Source organism: Homalodisca vitripennis, chromosome 1 (genome assembly GCF_021130785.1).
Source record: "Homalodisca vitripennis isolate AUS2020 chromosome 1, UT_GWSS_2.1, whole genome shotgun sequence".
NCBI classification, from domain to species: Eukaryota; Metazoa; Arthropoda; class Insecta; order Hemiptera; family Cicadellidae; genus Homalodisca; species Homalodisca vitripennis.
In genome coordinates, this window is record NC_060207.1 from 47329737 (window position 1) to 47350177 (window position 20441).

Consider the following 20441-nt stretch of genomic DNA (forward strand, 5'->3'; position numbering starts at 1 on the left):
TTGAGATTGGCTGTGGACTCAACATTTGAATTAAAGAAAACTGTTCAACTTTAATCCTTTAATAACATGATATAATGTACTTGATCTGATCAATTATTAGAGATATTTTACATTTTAAAGATCAGGTTTCTATTACTCTTTGAAAAACTTAAGAAGACATTAATTTTTAGAATTAGAAAGACAATAACCTATATCAGAGCTGATAACTCGTCTAAGTACTGTGTAAATGAATTACTTTTTTATGCAGCAAATTTTTACCTTATTTTTCTTTTATAATCAGAACGTGATTTCTACAAAAACTATCTGAAAAGTATTACCATGTTCATAAAGAATATACATTTAATGTAACTCCTTGAGCACTGGCTTTGGTCTGTGCTATAACAGCTTGTCAGGTTTATTTTTACAACTATACAAAATTACTTATAGTTTTAATGGCGATTTCTTAAAATTAACAATCAAAATATATCATAAATGCAAGACATATCTCCTTATGGACTTAGAGATAATGTAATAAAGTCGATCGTCATCCCAATCAAAATTGTTCTCTCAAACATCATTTAAAGAAAGGTTATCAGAGTTAAATATTCTTACAGTCTACGGATTTCACTTTTATAAAATTACAGTATTAGTTAAGTCCATAATGAAGGATCAAATACTACCTAATAATAATAATAATAATAAAACCTACAATCCAAACTACACCCGACAACGCAATGAATTGGAAATCTCTTCTCATTGTGTTTTATAATAAAATATAATGAAATATTAAATTATAAATTTCTTTCCCACAATTTAAAAATAAACTTAAACAATATTTAATAGATAAAATGCTTTATTCATTCACTGATCTTTGAATACAACAAAAATTAATGTACTGTTTATATAAAATCTGTGATTAATTTGATACTATTCTATAAATTTGTTTCAAAATATGCATGAATCAAAGATTAAGACTGGGTTTCAGTTTAGCAATTTAGGCTTATTTTTATTTTAAGACTGGGCGCCTTTCAATGTATTCTTGTAATACTGATGAATAAACAATATTTTGGTTGATTGCCATTCATTTGAGTAAAAAATATGTCAGTACCTTCAGTCAGTAGTTATTATTCTAAAGTTGTTAACAATAGGTAATATGTTTGACAAATCATAATTATAAGTCATAATTACCTATCTTAATGAGTTATTTTGTGAGTTGAGATCCAGTTACTGCCATTCAACAGTTCATTGATTGAGTAGAACTCATATTTGCACAATACTTATGGGTAATTTTGGGCTAAGAAGATCCACACTCCACTCATATTATGTCATACATTTTTAACAAGTGTGTATTGTAAGATTAATATTTTCATTTTTCATGTAACCGCTTACAGACAGTTCATTTACTTATAGTCTAGTACGACTTATTATAAAGCAATTTGTTTAACCTTCATTTTGAAAATTGTTTATATACTTCTAAAAAGATATAAAGCCAATATAACAACACCTGCATTATTTAGCAAAAAAAAAAACTTTTAATCAACATTAAGTATAAAATTACACATTTATCACAGAGTTATATGTAACAATTTTGGCACACATGATGCAGTTATGCCATGGGGGAGACATCAGTCAGCAAGATCATGGTGGTGCATGGGGTCGTTGGTTGTGGCAAGACTACACTGCTGGCCCGAGCTGCTCAGTGTTGCCACTCCTGGCAGCCAGACTGTGCTGTTGTAGTCAGAGCTGCCAATATCTCGTCTCAGAGCTCCACTATTGAACAACTCCTGCGCACAATCACCCTCCAATGCTCAGTCATCAGCACAGGCACCCAAGTCTGGTTGAAGCATGTGCGTATAGTACAGTCCAGATTACAGTACAACCCTTGTTTTATTGTTTGTAGAGATAATGAACTTTTTGTACTAATCCGGTTCAAGAAGTTTTGTTGTATTTATTTAACACCTTGAATTATCCTTATTTCAATATACTAGACCAAATGACTTCAACTTCAATTAACTTAAAGCATGTATAATGTTAATGAATTTATCTTCTTATTTTCTTAGTCCTTTGCACTCGAAAGACCAGCAGCACTGGCCACACCAAGGTTGCAGACAGCTTGCTTTAGTTTAGCCGTAGTTTGTCCTCACAACTCGTATGGCCAGTACAGATGCCCACTCTACTTTCATTGACAGCTCGGCGGCCATATTTTTTGTTTGCCTCCCCAGATCGGAATTATTTTTCAATTTACTCTGTATTATTTGCATAGTAATTTAAAATGTTTAAAGAAGAGATGAAAAATAATTTAAAATGTATTTTTAATGAATCTCTTTAATACAAAGATAAACATACATTTGGGAAATTAAACTCTTATACATATATTGTTGACAAAGATATGTAAATAAAATGTTATAAAGTAGGCCTTTACAGTTACATTATGCTCAGACATGAACTATTTTACACTTTTTTCAGTCTTTACATTTTTTTATGGAATAAAACTTTTAAAAATACACACATATGTGTAGTCAAGAATAGTTAGCACACGTCATCTAGTAAAATGTTCTCGGTTTCTACCCTTTGGATACCATATACCAAATACTGCCTTTGGAGTGCATAGTGAAATTTTCTATTCTATTTTTCTATTTTCTAGTGTTAAGAAGTAAACATATGAGGGCTATACAGAAAGTAAATCAACAAGTCATCACATTTGGTTAACAAAAGTATATTCAACAAAACTAACAATACAGTTGAGTACATTGATGATGAATATAGGAATACCACATTGGAAACTATTGAATTAAATAAAGAATTGACAAAGGAAGTTGTAAATCTTAATGAAATTATAAAAACCTTGAGTGAAGATTTAGCTCAGGCTAATGAAGAAGTTATAAGACAAAAAAATAAAAACTCTCAACTTGAAGAAATGGTGCTAACCAGAGAAGAAGAGGTTATTAAGTTAAGAAGACAAATGGAAGAAATTAAAAGGGTAAACATGAAAACTAAAACACTGGAAAAAAGACATAGTCTGCCGCCTTTCCTGAACATTTCTCACAGTTTGAATGTATCAACCTATGCTGAGGTGGCTAAGTCAAACACTGTCACAACAAAGAAAAATGAGCCGTTCTCAACAGTTGTACTCAAAGGTGTAAATAAGAAAAATACGTCACGTTCTCGCAAAAATTATAATAATATTGAACAAAATGTTTTATTAGAAAATCGTTATGGTGTACTATCGGAAGAGGAAGATGAAACCTTGGAAAAACAACACGATGTAGCTAAATCGGTAAACAAGAAGAAAAAAATTCTTCTGTGTGCAGACAGTCATGGGAAAGGTTTGACATGGAACATAAACAACTGTCAAGATGAGTATGAGGCAGTAGGCTTTGTAAAACCAGGTGGACGAACTAGACAAGTATTAGCCTATCATAATATAGAAGGAGAAAAGTTAACCCAGGACGATGTGCTTGTGATAATATCAGGAACCAACGATGTTGCTGTAAATGAGGCTCATGCTGCAGTTGAATGCATTAAAGAGACTCTCGACAAAACTAATGATGCCAAAATAGTCTTGGTTGACTTGCCTCTTAGGTATGATCTAGAAGAGTGGTCTTGTGTCAATGAAGAAATTGAAAAGACTAATAAACTTCTGAAAGAACTTAGTGATAAGTATGTTAATACTACTCTAGTGGAAGCAAGTAAATCAGCTAGACATCTACATACTCGTCATGGCTTACAATTAAATTTTAAAGGAAAACAATGGTTAGCAGAGAGAATAAATTATGCATTGAAGGAAACCAGATCTTTTACATCAACACCGGAACCTCAGCTTCAAAATAATGTTGGAGCAACCTGTTCGGGAAACGAAAATCAAGAAGCACCTCAGTCTCCGATGTGACTGGGCTAGCATTTAGTGTATACCACCAAAACATTCAGTCAATTGGGAATGTTAGAACTATGGCTCGATAAATTAAGTTGTGACATTTTAACACTAAATGAACACTGGTTAAATGGAGATGAAACCTCTTTGTATGTACCAAAGGGTTATAATTTAGCCAGCTGTTTTTGTAGGCAACTTCCTTATATTCGAGGAGGATGCAGTATTTTTGTTAAACAAGGTATAGATTTTAAAGTTATTAATGTAGATACTTTTTGTTCCAATAATGTTTTTGAAGTCTCAACTATATTTATACCTTCAGTAAATACGGTTGTTGCAACAATTTATCGCATTCCTAATTCAAATATTCATCTTTTTTTACTTGGAAAGTTTCTTAAATTTTTATTTGATAAATATAAAAATAACTTAATTCTAACAGGAGACTTTAACATTGACATAATAAAAGAAAATCTTCAAACTGTATCATTCCTTAACTTGTTAAGATCTTATAATTTATATTGTCTTAATACACAGTGTACACGTTACAATGCTTGCCTGGACAATATTATAACGGACAAGCCAAAAAATAGTGTAAAATATCATGTACTACAACCTGACTTGGCCGATCATGATGGTTTTTGTTCTATTTTATGATAGTACATCTTTGTATCAAATTAAAGCTCCAAATACAGTACACAAGGTTAAAGTTTTGAATTCTACTGCTTTAGAGAAATATAAAGAAAAGCTGCTGGAGATAAATTGGCAAATTTTGGCTAGGTATGATAATGTTGACGATGTTTTTGCTTATTTTATTAAACTGTTGACAACTTCTTATGAAGAATGCTGCATTGTAAAAAAATTTTAATTCTAACTCAGTTAAAGGCAAACCATTAGTTAAGTGGTTTACACCAGAATTTAAAAAAAATAGGGACTATATTATGTACTTATATGATGTTTTTAAGAGTAGTAAAAGTACTGTCAATGAAAGGGATCATAAGAGAGCATATGACTCAGCTAAACATGAGTACAAAAAACAAATAAAACAAGCTAAGATATCAGCAAATGAACACTATATTAATAGTTCAACAAATAAATGTAAGGCAGCATGGAGGGTAATAAGATCTGAGAGTAATAATGAAGTAAAAATGCATGACGTGCAAATTCCATCTAATGATTTCAATAATTATTTTATCAAAGTTGCCTCCCAAATTAGTAATACAGATTTAACCTCTTTAAATTACAGTCACGCTATTGAAATGGTTAACGATTATGTTATAGGACATGGAAGTGTAATACCTCATTTTAAGTGGAAATATATTCTTGTAAAGGATGTTTTATATTGTGTCAACAAACTCAGCTCCTCAAATAGTCAAGACTTACATGGTTTTTCTAATACTCTTGTTAAGAATATTATACACATAATAGTAGAGCCTTTAACTATACAGTACTTTATAATTTAATGTTGGAACAAGGTGTATTTCCATTAGCTCTTAAAGTTACAAAAACAATATCTTTAAAAAAGGTGATAAAAAATCTCCAGAAAATTATAGGCCAATATCTCTTGTACCTATATTTAGTAAAGTAAGATATTTGAGTACTGTATCAAAGAGCAATTATACATTTTTTTCCACCATAACAAACTCCTTTGTAAAGAGCAATTTGGTTTCTTGCCAGGACTAAATACAATCAAGGCTGTAGAAAAAGTTGTTGAAAATATATTGTTTAATTTTGAAGAAAAAAGTATTACATGTGCCACACTAATTGATTTGTCAAAGGCTTTTGATTGGCTTTCTCATGAACTGTTAATAAAAAAGTTACATGTGTATGGAATAAGAAATAAGGAATTAGAGTTGTTTAAGTCATACCTTAGTGATAGGAAACAAATGGTTGTTCAAGGTAATGATAAATCTGAATTTAAAAATGTAAAAATTGGGGTCCCTCAAGGTTCTGTACTTGGGCCTTTTTTATTTATAGTTGCAATTAATGATTTTGCTTATAGTATGCCATGTTTTTCTGTTTTATATGCTGACGACACAACATTCATTAATAAACAACATAATCTTAAAAACTTCATAACGGAGCAAGAACACTCTATGAGGATAGCACTTGAGTGGTATCAGGCAAACTATTTATCAGTAAACAAGAACAAAACTGAAAAAATTGTATTCTCTCTAAATAGTGACATATATCGTAATTTTAGGACGGTAAAGTTGCTTGGGCTATATTTGGATAGTACCCTTAGCTGGTCAAGTCATGTCAACCAGCTATGCACAAAATTATCAAGAGTGGTTTTTTTTGCTCCGTAAATTGAGAAATTGTGTAAGTTTAGAGAGTCTCATAAGAGCTTACTATGCATTCTTTCATAGTAACTTAAACTATGGAATAACACTTTGGGGAGGCAGTAATGAATCACAAAGAGCTTTTATATGGCAAAATAAAGCTGTAAGAGTTATAACAAATGTAAGTGATAGGAATTCGTGCTTACCTTTTTTTTAAAGAACTTAAAATTATGACCTCACCATGTATGTATATTTATAACTGTGTACTGAATGTTAAAGAAAATTTAAGTAATTATCAAAACCGTCAAGATGTACATAATTATAGTACAAGGCAGAGACATATGCTTGACCAATTCTCTATAAGGTTCTCTACAGAAAACAAAAATGAGCCATATATACATGAAAATTAAATTATTTAATAAGTTACCTGAAAGTGCATGGGAAGTTAGTATTAATAGGTTTAAAATTATTCTAAGCAAATGGCTAAAAGAAAAGTGTTTTTACAGCATTGATGAGTAGCTGGTCTGTGATATTAGTGACTTAAGATTTTAATTAATATTAAGTATTTATTATTCTATTTATTATTTTGTTATTTGTGTTTATTTGTTGATTTTTAATTAATATTAAGTGTTTATTATTCTATTTATTACCTTGTTATTTGTGTGTATTTGTTGATCTTTTGTTTTAATCTTGTTATGTTGATTTATCTTTGTTAAATAATTGTTGTACTGTATATCTGCTTGTTGACAGTTTTTTATGAGTCCATGTTATAAGATAGAGAGTTGTTGTAAGAGTATGAAAGATTTTTCAAGTTGTAATAATTGACAATAATTGTAAAAATTTGACCATGTCTATTGCACCATTGTTGCCTAATGGCAATAAAGATCTGAATCTGAATCTGAAATTACGTTTTGGTATAAACAAAAAACAAAGTACAAGAAAAAATCAAACGAAAAACAATCAAAAATGTTTATTATATACATTTGGAAGTAACACTAAAACACTGTTTTTAAACATAGTTACCATACAAATTTAGGCACTTATCATAGCGGTGAAGTAGTTTTGAAATTCCAGCGTTATAAAATTCTGCCATCTGACACAAACCATGTAGTCACACCCTTTCGCAGTTCCATGTTGTCATCAAAGCGCTGTGTAGCAAGCCACGTCTTCATTGCTGGAAACAGGTGGTAGTCGCTGGGTGCAAAATCTGGGCTGTAAGGTGGATGAAGAAACACTTCCCATTCATGTAGATTTTGACCGCAGTAACGTTTAAGTAGTACCAAGTTATATATTTTCAACATCGGAACAAAGAGACAAACTATAACTGTCACTTGAAAAATTATTGATCAAAAGTAAATTAAAAGAGCCGAAAGAAGACGCTTTATGGCCAAAGTTGGTTTCTGCTGATATATATTTTCTTGATCGGAGCACAAGGCAAACTCTACAATGGTATTGGAAATAAGAAAGTTAATGTAATTAAGGAGACGGAACTTGATTCTTTATAACCAAATTAGTTTATCGAGACATCTGTGTAAAGGAAGTGTCCTGAATGTATATATGTAATATATCAACGAAGGAATGACTTTTCTATACAACATGAGAGCTGGTGATCAACCTGTGACAATTTCCATAAGAAATGCATTGCAGCAAATACATTTTATTTATTAAAAGAACCTGTCATAAAGTAATCAACATTATAATATTGTAAACATTATAATATTACAACACAATCATATGTTTAATTAATGTACCTTAGAAAAGTATTGCTATTTATAATCTTGAAAGCATAGAGTAAGCATAAAATTAATGTGGACACCAACATATATACCATCTAAGATAAGCTTGATTTCATTCCTAAACTGCACAGAATGCTGTATATCATTATGCACTATATCACCATTAATACCCCCTCTTGGAAATTAAGTTTTTTAAATTTGACCCGTCAACTCTATAGCACTTTGTTTCTTTGTGTTTCAGAATGTAGATACCTACTCAGAGAATCTGCCTAGAATACTAGCAACTGCCTCACTTCAACGCACAATCATTATTATTATTGATGGAATTGACCAGGTACCTCATTGTTAACCCTCATTTAATGGTTATTTAACTTATGTTCTGAATCTAGCCTTTCTAAACCATTAACAAGAATTCTTAACACATATGTAATTATGTAAAGCCTATGTAAATAATGTTGAACAGCCTCCAGAAAATTTTCATCTAAAGAGTGTTAGTGAGCCCGATGTGCTTAAGGTAATAAGGTCTCTGAATCCATCTAAAAATGAGGATGTTTTTAGTTTTAGCAGCAAAGTTATAAATACTTTTTGCTGCTAGTATTGTCATGCCTCTAACATTTCTGATTAATCTTTCATTTAATTTTTATAATCTTCCTAAATGTTTAAAAATGTCAAAGAGTATTTCTCTTTTTAAAAAGGTTGATAGATCTTTTATTGACAGTTACAGAAAAATATGCATTGTATCTGTGTTTTCTAAAATAATAGAATCATGTGTTAAGAAGCAACTTTTAGAATTTCTTAATTTATATAATATTAATATAGACATTAAAGTTTGAAAGTTTTAAATGTCACCATTTTGAAATGGAAAGTGACAATAGGTATTTAATTTGCTATAATTTCCCTTTAATTAGCTTAACATAACTGCCAAACTTCATGTTATTTGCTCCAATGGCTTCTGAGATATGATTTTTTTTTAATATGTATATAAAATTGTATTATTACCATTTGATATTGAGTAATAATTTATATATATATATATATATATATATATATATATATATATATATATATATATATATATATGTATGTATGTATGTATGTATGTGTGTATCCTCTTGTCCTGGTGGAGCAAGTACTTTTTGTAATTCAATGTTTATTTTAAAATTATATATGTATGTATATGTGCCTTAATAGCCCCTTAATTATATATATATATATATATATATATATATATATATATATATAATTAGGTGAGTAATCTGATTAGTTTACCATATTTTTAATTTTAAGCCTTACTATAAAATATTATGTTTAAATTTCCTAATTTCGGAACAATGGGTGAGATGGTGCCTACTATCTTTCCTAATGCTGGCTGTCCATGGGATCTCACCAGGAGACAGCCCCAACTCCCTCCCCTTACCCACTCCAGAAGCCTTGCAAAAGACTTTTTTAAGTGTAAGTGAATAGAGGTTTCCTCAGCTTCTTGCCCTAATGGAAACGTCCACTGTGCCACTGTGCCACAGTGAAATGTTGCAGGTCCAAGACTACGGTACAGTTGGCTGCGACTGGCTGCCCACCTCATTACCTCCCAATGTCAAGATGATTCTGTCTGTTACAGAGTCTTCTCTGTTGCAGGTCCAAGACTACGGTACAGTTGGCTGCGACTGGCTGCCCACCTCATTACCTCCCAATGTCAAGATGATTCTGTCTGTTACAGAGTCTTCTCTGTTGCAGGTCCAAGACTACGGTACAGTTGGCTGCGACTGGCTGCCCACCTCATTACCTCCCAATGTCAAGATGATCCTGTCCGTTACAGAGTCCTCTCCTCTGTTGCAAAAGATAAAATCACGACTTGGACCATCAGGAGTTTTTATTAAGGTAATTTTCATCTGTTTCAAAAAATGTTTAAGAGATAATATTCCTTACTCATTATGCTATTTCAGAAGATACACACATTCAAGATATGCAACTAGTAATTCAATGTATACTGAAATCCATTAATAAATTAAAGTCTTTCTAAGAATATATTCATTACATTAGTAACCAAGTTAGGTATTTATCCCTTTGCATCCCAAATGGTGTTATTTTAGTGTAATAAAAAGGGTCTGTTAGGGTCTATTGATAGACTGACATATCCTTCAAGCTCACATTTATGTTAATTTCAGGAGCTATCAGTTTTTAGAACTGAATTCATGCGATATCTGAGGTTTCACTGATTTATATACTAGTTCAAGTAGTTGAACATAATTATGGTATTTACTAAGACGCTGACTAATATATATTTAGAATTCTAGTTGAAAATAACCGTTGCAATTAAACTAGCCATTTATTTTAATTTTTAAGTTTTTTTTACTAAAATAAATTTTACTTACTTTTATTAGTTGTGAATCAGTACATCATATTAGAAAGTGAAATGAAGAGCAAGAAATTTAAATCCCGAGAGGATTTAATGGTTTTAAATGTATGAAATAAAAACAATAAACTTTATTCCTGTTTGAATTAACTTTGAAACGGACTATGAGTTTATACAAAACTATTTAACAAAGCCCTATTATCAACTTCAGTTTTGATTGATTGTTTTATTCCATCCAGATCAAATTTTGTGTGCTAGATAAAGATTATTCAATATCAGTTTTGACCAACATTAAATTATTGACACAGTTTGGACTATTTTAGTCAATTAACGTATTTTTAGCTAGCTAATGTGATGTCGATATCATTATTTTTTTTGAGTGGGGGGAACAAATTCTATATGAAGTGCATGATAAATGTATATGCTATCAAGAGTATTATCAGTCTATTCATTGTAAATTTTAACTGTTTTTAAGTAAGAGTTTAAAATATAATTAAAGAAAACTTGAGGAAAGTAAGATATTAAAAAATATCACTATATTTGATCACTTGTCTTAACTTTGTTAAAAATTAAGTATTAAAATGTAAAAATATCTCAGATTCCACAGAGCATTCAAACCAATAAATATTAATGAAATTGTTTAATTCATGTTTATCATCACAAACACTAGTATTTGAGTATTTGAAACTTGTCTTTAACAATTTTATATATTCTGGATGTTATAAATTTGTGTTATAACATAAATTATTATAACATAAAGCTATTTAATGGCTTTTTGTTATACTTTATCACAGATCCCAGATCTTGACAAAGCGGAAGCAGAGAGTATTCTGTTGACATCGGTGATGGAGTACAATCACAGTGTCAACAGTCATGTCCAGGACTGTGTAGTGGCATCAGTCAAGGCCTGCACACTTCCTCTCTATGTCAAGGTTTGCAACATCAGTTAAAACTGCAAGAGTATTAATAGTATCCTAGACCTTTGATCAGTCTGAATGACAGTAGCGCCAGTCATATCTTGAACATTTGTAAGTGAACAAAAGTCTTTTGTACCCTAATTTGCGTTACAAAAGACGCATCCCATCAAAACTCATGCCAAAAAATACATCTCACAACATATATATCCCCAAAGTTTCATTTTTCTACCTGAAATTGTTCATAAAGTATTATGGAGCAGAAAATTATGATCACCTTTAAAATGCACAATAGTAGATGCAAACATTCCATGGAAAAAAGGGTGGGTAAATGTCTTTTACAATAATTTTCAGTAAGAAATAGGATACTTCTAAAAATTAACAACTAAAGTTTTTAATATGATGGTGTCTGAAAGTGATCTCTATTTTCATGACCTATGGAATGTAACAGGAGACGAAAGCTCAAATGGATTTATGCATACAGCAGGTAAGTATTCCTTAATCTGCAGTGGTCAGGAAAGACTACAGTGGTTTCTGTTTTGTTTACTTTCTCCAATCAAAATTAACAATACAATTAAAATTTATTCAAACTTGAAGTTTGGAGTTCTGTGATGGAGTTTACTGACAACAAACTTCAAAGCTGTTGAAAACCATCAGACAATTTGTTTTGCGTAAGAACTAAATGTGAGAGAGTATTTTTTCACTGGTACCATCTGTTTAAAATTAGACTGGTGCCTACGTTTTTGATGAAAACAGAAGTGTCATCACCATCCATGATGAACAATAAAGTAATCTAGAAAATTATGATAAAGGCAATAAAACTAAACATTTTACAGTATCTGTACTTTTAGAAATTTTTCCACAGATTTTTTAGAGCTGTAAAATTATTCTTATTCAGAGCATAACATGACTGGCCTATAGATAGCACAAGCTAATTTTGAGCTGATGCATATATCACAACGCTTCATGTTAGGCTGTGTCAAACTTGTTATGTATTAATTTAATACGTTTATTCACAGTTTATTTTTAAAACTACAGTAAAATGATCTGAATAGCTACATTGTATTGTATGAAGGTTTTGGCATGGCAGACATCTTGGTGGTGTGAAACGGAACACAACATCGAGCCGCAAGGTGATGTGGACAAGCAACTATCGGTCATGTTGTCACAGCTGGAGGAGAAGTTAGGCAAGGAGCAGGTTAGTCTGCCACTACTTAATTGTTCTTGGTAAATATTTGTTTTCCACAATGACTTAATAACAGCACATACTACACAGTAAGCATGATGTTCTTAATCCTAAGAGACAATGTTAATCAATAACAAACAAATGTATACATATTTGACTGGTTGAATAAAAATGTGTTCTTTTAAGTATTCATCAAATTGATCAGTTAAATTAAAATAATTGTAAAATGTTTTCCAAAAAAATACCATTTCCAGGTCTCCTTGGCCATGGCTCTTCTCACTTCAGCAAAGTACGGGCTGACTGATTCAGAAATGCTTGATTTGCTGGCTTCATTGGATGTTTTTCACAGTAAAGATACTTATGGTAAGGTTCAATACATTTATTATGTTTCAATATAAACCGTGACCGATAGTTTGATTTATCAATAGTCTAGTAGTAAATGGATTTTGAAAATCTTAACACAGGATATGGCTAGAAAATAACAGGATTAGTATTAGCGGAGCCACAGAACAAAACGCAGAAGGCTGAATATCTTATAAACAGTCATTTAACTCCCCCTCCCACCACTCCTTGTGTTTCGTCCAGCTCCTATACTTATTCGGCCCTTAGCTGATCATTTTCTGAACCCAGTTGGCATCAGTATTTGATAATGATGGTCTGCCAATGCATCTGTCATCACTCATGTCTTTGCCACTATCTTTTAATTGTTTTAACCACTTAAACACTTATGTTCGTGATAAACAGTCAACATACACTTATTGCAATATTACAAATGTTTCACTTACAGATTTTTCAAGTTTGAAAAGAAATTTGTGTACACATGCTGTTCTTTCTGGATGCTCAACATTTTTCCGACACAGAGACAAAAGCGTAATTGTTTATACCTGGCGCTACAGGCGGAATAAGAATGGGAGACAGACAACCCTATGAGTAATGGTGGAAGGAGCCATGTGACCGTCCCTACGATATTCAGCCTTATTGGGTTCATTCTGTGACTATGTCAGTACTAATTTGGTTATTTTTTAGCCATATCTCGTATTCATTACAGTTTATGTTACTATAAACCATTATGTTATCTAACCAATCCCTAATATGAACAGTGGTGTGGGCTCCGGCTTGCCTATTCTGGGCACGATTCAATAAACACCTGAGCCCTTTCTTCCAGTGGACACCAGTGCTCAACACTTGTGCATTGCAGTGGAGGACCATGGCTGTTCGCTCCACCATTGTTAATAGGTACAAGGACAGGCTAGGGGCTGGTCATCAAATGTTGCTTCAGTACTTCAAGGTTAGTTTCTTTATTTAAAGACACACACTTAAATAATTTTGTCAAGAAAATAAGTAGCTAAAAAACTTATATTGTAGGATTTTTTATAAATTACTAGCTGTTTCCCGCGGCTTCGCACGCTTTTCGTAAGCTTTGCCCGTGTATGTGCACTTCTGGTTCAAGTGAATTATATTTCAAACGACAATGTAGAGTTTGTATTGTTGCCACGATAAAGAAAATATGTCAAAATTGTATATTTATAGTCTACGTACATGTACTTTATTATAAAGTGGTCTAACATTCAAGCTTTAAGCAGAAATTTATTTTGAAGACAAATATACATCAAAGCTTAACGCCTTCAAATAGTTTTTCGCTATTTAATATACGTAACTATCTCGTAATCGCAGTTTATAGTGTGCAGGCGCTTTAAAAACTTTTAACGTATGCAGTACCGTCTGGTGGCGAGATACATTAATAGGCATAGTATATAAACCTTCTCCATTGAAAAATACATATGCATACTCATTTTCATAATGATCGATCAAATAGTTTACAATTCTATAAAGGACAAACACACAAACATTCATTTTTATATATATAGAAGAAGACTATAAGTGTAGTAATTAAATTATATATAAATATATTTTTGTCGCATTATATATGTTTACAAAGAACAGCTGATTAAAAATTTGAAAAGACTCTTTCACTTAATAACATATGTTTGCTGCAATGCATTTCTTACGGGTATTTCTGTAACCAGTGGGGCGGAATCCTGAATCGGGGAAAGGGATAACATCAATGGGCATAGCTTATAAACCTTCTCCGTGGAAAAATACATATACGTACAAATTTTCATCATGATCGGTCATGTAGTTTGCGATTCCATAAAGGACAAACATACAAACATTCATTTTTATATATATAGACTATACTAGTGTCCCAAACTACCTATCCATATTTCTATCTTTATCTATTTCAAAATGACAGGTAAGAGTACACAAACTAAGGATGTTTCTATTTTCACCATACCCAAATAGTTAGTTTTGCTGATGTTATCATTCAGTTTGGTTTAAATTATTACTCTACCAGTTTAAGTAATTACCTTTCAAATGATATCTCACAAGGCAGGATTACCAAAATTTATTGAGTACAGCCCCCTTGTGTATACATATTGCAAACTTCCATATCAATCAAATTCACACATCAATGAATTTTCATAACTTGATTGAGAATCCATTTAATTTAGTTATTTGGTATCACAATTGTTATCTAAAGTGGGAAACACACACCAACCATATTTTTAAATAACTTCATTCATCTATAAATGCTTCAAGGTGTCCGTTTTCCTCTGTTGATCTGCATATTGTTAAGCTATCTTATACAACACATTTGTGATTCATTTGTTTAAGTCACAACTGATATATGGACTATTTCTGTGATGTTATTGTAATAACAAGCATTTTCAAAGACTTTACTTTTATAGAATAAACTTGTGGATTGCCTGTGCCCTGGGATGGTGAGACGACTTGTACGGAATAATTATGTCTCAATGAAGTTCTCATGTCAACATTGTATCAACTTTGTGATTCATGTTCAAATTGTAATTCCTTTCTTGTTTGTGTGTGTATACATACATAAACAGTGTGTGAAAACCCGCCTCGCTCTCTCCGGCCTCGGGATCCCCACGGTACCGCCATCAGGCATTACTTCGTGGGGAGAGAATTTAGCTTTTGCTCTTCCTTCTAGTTATTTAAGTCATTGCTTCCTTCTCTGCTTCTAGTCAATGGTGCTATTGTTTTTAGCACGTTCTCTCTCTCTAAGGCACGGAGGTATTGCAGCACTTCTGAGACATAAGTGCTGGTCGCGTCCCATGCTGTTTTTGATGACAACATCGCGTCAACTATGGTCTCTGGTTTGATATTCTGTCGAAGGACAGCCTTCAAGTCATTACGCTTCGAGTTAAAGCGGGGGCATACGAAAAACTCATGCTCCGCGTCTTCCAGAACTCCTTGACAGGACGGGCATTCCGGAGAGTTATCGTGTCCATCTTCCCTTGACTGCAGCATCCCACTGTGTTTGCCATCGTGCGATGCTGCGCTGTCGTTCCTCTGTCCTGAGTTCCTCAGCACTCAATGTAGCTGACCTCTTTCGATGATAAAGGGCAGCTACATTCCTCAGCTAGAACTTTAAGGGGTAGAGTTCCGGAAATGACACACATTGCTTCTTCGGATGTAGTGCGAAACGCACTGGCTACTCTTAAGGCACTTAGACGATATATTGGTCCAGCTTTTCTCCATGCTTCTTGTAACTCTAGAGCGTCAGCCCATATGGATATTCCGTAAGTGAGCACCGATGTGACCACTGATGACAATAATAGCCTCCTGCTCTGGTTCGGACCTCCGACGTTAGGCATCATTCGTGCGAGACTAGCTCTCACAACTGACGCTTTAGCACTAATATGTTCCATATTTTGATAGTAAAGCATTATTAAATAAAAACAAAACTAATACTATTAGTCTGTTTCTCAAAAATTATATTTGTCAGTCTTTGGAGTTGATAATAAGTATCTTATGAAAAGTTGGAATTTGGCCTTTAAGGTGGGAAGGTGTGCTTTGCAATCTGAAAATGCTCAACAAATTTATGCCGCTGACAAAATCCATAGTTTCTTTTAAATATAAAATTAAAGAAACAAAAATTCAAAAATGTAAACAATATTATGAAGTTGGTATATTTAATTTAATCATTTCAGGGAGAGATGTGGCAAAAAGCTGGAGATGGCTTTGTGGCAAGACATCTGAACCAAAAAAATAAATTTGGTAAATGGTAAGTTGAGAGAATTCTTATCTAATACCGTATTTTATAAACTTCAAGTTAAATTCTTAAAGGTATACTGTTTTAACAGTGAAAATCTATGAAATATAGCTTGAAACACAAGGTAGCACATGTGCTGCTCCACACACAAATAATTAATTGGAAAACTAATTACATAAACTACATTGCATATTTTTTAACTTGTGTTGGGCTTACAAAGCTTAATGATGATAATTGTACATAAAACCTGCAAGGCTTGGGTTACAGTACAGAATTACAGAATAGAATAGAATAATGTTTATTGTCATTTTACAAAATGCATTGACAAAGTCATAAATACACCTAAGTGGCATAGTCAAAAGAAATATTACTCTAATACATAAAAATACTGTACATATATTTTAGATTTGATGTTAAATAAAACATAATTCCAGTATACAGATGAAAGCTTTAAACCACTAGATTAACAAATTGGAATATGCAATTGGACAATCTAGAAATTTATATCATTAATACTAAAAAACTCTGAAAGTTCATAAAATGGGTTCTGTATTAACCCGTTATATAGCTTAGTTTTAAAAATATTTAAGGAATACTTATTAACTAGGCCTATTAATTTGTTGTAAATCTTTTGGGAAATTAAAATATGACTTTGTTGGGTTTTGGTTAGCCTACAATGTTGCATTACAATATTATTTTTATTTCTGGTACTATGGCTATGTAGATTTCTGCTAAAGGTTTGAGATTGAATATATTTCATAATGTATAATACTGAGTCAAATACATATAGGTTAATAACAGTTTGCAATTCTAGTTTTATGAAAAGTGGTTTGCAATGGTCCAGTGGTTGTGCTTATGCTATTGCCCTAATTGCCTTTTTTTGTAAGATAAGAATTTCATTAATTTTAGTGCTATTGCCCCATATTACTAAACCGTACCTTATTATAGATTGAAAAAATGCATAGTAAGCACATTTTACATAGCTTTCAGGCACATATTTCATTATTCGTCTTAGTAAAAAAATTACACGAGATAATCTCTTGGAAATATATTCAATATGAGGATTCCATGTTAAATTTTTATCAATAAAAATACCTAGAAATTTTACACAAGAAGAGAAATCATTTAGTCATATTGAGGAGTTCGTTTTAAGATGAATAAAATATTTTGAGTTTTTAATTCATTTAATAAAAAGCCATTTGACCTGAACCACAATGAAGCTTCTTCTACTGTTTCATTCACAAGGTCTTTTAATGTTGCAAAGTCTGTATGACTATTTAAGAAGGTTGTGTCAAGATTCAAGATGTCTTTATTAGTCATTAAGCAACGTAATAAGTTACAATAGACTTCGTCACATTATTGGGCAGTAATACTTAAAAAATTAACAATTTTAGAATTGGAGACTTATTTTAAAATTAACAGGAATGTTGCAAAAGACATAAGAACTTACAAAACTAATAACTGGTATAAATAGAGAGTGGTTGTATAAAATTATTTAAGAAATAAGAAAGCATTGTAGGGTAAAGTATATAAAAAACACAGACTGGACAAGAAACACAAATAACACATACAATTAAAACCCAATGAAAATGTAACAATATAAATATTTAAAATATGTAAATCAGGTGGTTAAAACATAAAATCTCCAAACTATAAAGTAAAAGTTAAAACTTAAAACTTGACTAGACAAAATTATAAACTTAAGGAACTAATATCACAGGCCAAATATTCATTCACAGAGTAAAATGCCTTTTCTTTAAGCCATTTGTTTACAACTCGTTTAAACCTATTTATATTTACAATCCATCCTCCTTTTGGTAATTTATTAAATAGTTTTATTTTCATATAGATATGACTACCTTTTGTTTTTTCAAGCCTGGTCCTTGGCAGCTCTAACATGTACTTTTTTCTAGTTTTATAAGTATGTATAGTTTCTCTAACAGTCAAGGGCGTATATAAGGGGGGGGCTCAGGGGGCTCGAGCCCCCCCCGAAATTTGAAACACAAAAAAAATATTATAACTTATATACGATAATTTATTTTTATTTTCAATAAGCTGTGCTTCTATACTTTCGACTACATTAGTATTATAGTTTATAGTGGATTTTTTAGAATACATTATGATACCTAACAATATTCAATATTTATTTTTTTCAGAGGTTGAAATTACTAATATTTTGTAAGCATGCAAATAAGCGTTGCAACTGTAAAGAGTGCGAGGTAGCCTGACGCTCCTGACTGTCGCGTCGGCCGCTCGTGTAGTGCCAGCGCCAGGCATGCGTATATGACGATGACGTGTCGCCGCGGCCCCGCTGCCTAGCAACCCTCCTCCTCCTACAACCCCCCACCCACTCCCACCACACCTGACCTCATTCCGCACTACCACGCCATTGTCTGCTGTTGTCTAGTGCGTATCACCCGTGGTGACATTTTAAGTGCTGTATGCATATGTGCTGTGATTGTAGTGACTGTTATCAAGTGATATGTTTTGTTGTCGCGTTATTTAAACATGATCTGATTACTTTATAGTTGACAGTTTACGTGTGAAGTACATAGGCTACATTAAACATTTAAAATGAAGAGACAGAGTTCGATTCAAGCTTTTTTCGTGAAGAAAAAACGTGTTTCGTCTGAGATCGACGAGCAGACATCGTTTGAAATAACACCGAGTCCCTCCACTTGTGCTACATCAACTGGCAGCGTTGTTGAGATCAAGGATCACACAGGTGAAATTGAACATAACCTTAACGAGAGTAATCACACTTTGTTAGTTCACAATATCAATGATATTGGTCATTACTGCTCCTCAACTTCCTTTTCACTTCAAAATGAAGAGAAAATTTCAATTATTGAGAACTGTTGGAAGCCTCAACGTAGTTACGAATTTCCTAAAGTTGAAAATAACAGAAGTTTTCAATATAAGTGGTTGGAAGACTTCAAATGGTTAGCTTATTCGGAAGCAAAGGAAGGGGCCCTGTGTAAATATTGTGTTTTTTTCTCACACAACACAGGTGGGAAAGGAAACCATCAGAGTTTAGGAGTATTAGTATCAAAACCACTTACTACAAAGCTTAAGAAAGCTAGGGAGGTTTTCATGCAACATGAAAATAAACAATATCATAAAACTGCAATGTTAATGGCTGAAGACGTAAAATCCTTAGTACATGGAAAAACAGAAAGTGTGATAAACAGTATCAACATGCAGAGAAAAATGAATGTTCAGGAAAACAAAAATAGAATTATACCGATAATCCAGACAATTAGATTTTGTGGAAGGCAACAAATTGCTCTTAGAGGGCATCGTGATGGTGGAAGAGTGGATCTTGACGAGCCTATACAAAATGATGGTAATTTCCGCTCTTTATTAAGGTACAGGGCTAATTACGGGGACAATAATCTTAAAACACAGCTAGAAACTGGTGGTGGCAAAACTATGTATACTAGTTCTGTTATCCAAAATGAAATTATAGGTATTTTTGGTTCCCAAATACAGTCAAAAATTGTATCCAACGTGAGAAAATCTGTATTTTATTCAGTATTAGCAGATGAGACAACAGACATTAGCCAAATTGAACAATTTTCCCTCTGTGTCCGATATGTTGACGAGGAATTGTTTAAAATTAGGGAAGATTTTCTGGCTTTTGTACCCGTGTATGATGTAACAGGTCAAGGTTTAGCCAATACATTAATGTCAAGTCTAACCAGTCTTGGACTTGATTTAAACAATTTACGTGGTCAAGGATATGATGGGGCTTCTGTCATGAGTGGCCAGTTCAGAGGGGTACAAGCATACATAAGTGAAAAAGTACCCTCAGCCATATACACACATTGTTCCTCTCACTCTCTTAACTTATGTCTATCTGATGCATCAAAAATCCCTATGATAAGGAATTGTATGGGTGTCATCAGTGAGGTGTGTAGTTTCTTTCACAAGTCAGCTAAGAGAACTGCGATACTTAAGTCAAGTATTTCTGAATGCTGCCCTGAGATGAAAAGAAAAAAACTTATATGTCTGTGTGAGACTCGCTGGGTGCAACGCCACGATTCAGTTA

The 20441-nt window shown here is 32.5% G+C and overlaps 1 protein-coding gene across 1 annotated transcript in view; it reads left to right on the plus strand.

Annotated features, from left to right (window-relative positions):
• LOC124360779 (NACHT domain- and WD repeat-containing protein 1) overlaps nt 1–20441 on the plus strand; it is a 95884-nt gene that overhangs the window by 47354 nt on the left and 28089 nt on the right. The window contains exons 10-17 of the mRNA XM_046814669.1: nt 1586–1826; nt 8104–8196; nt 9594–9737; nt 11007–11144; nt 12202–12324; nt 12567–12675; nt 13413–13600; nt 16329–16402. Coding sequence (XP_046670625.1) covers nt 1586–1826; nt 8104–8196; nt 9594–9737; nt 11007–11144; nt 12202–12324; nt 12567–12675; nt 13413–13600; nt 16329–16402 — 1110 coding nt within the window. The remainder of the gene's footprint in view (nt 1–1585; nt 1827–8103; nt 8197–9593; nt 9738–11006; nt 11145–12201; nt 12325–12566; nt 12676–13412; nt 13601–16328; nt 16403–20441) is intronic.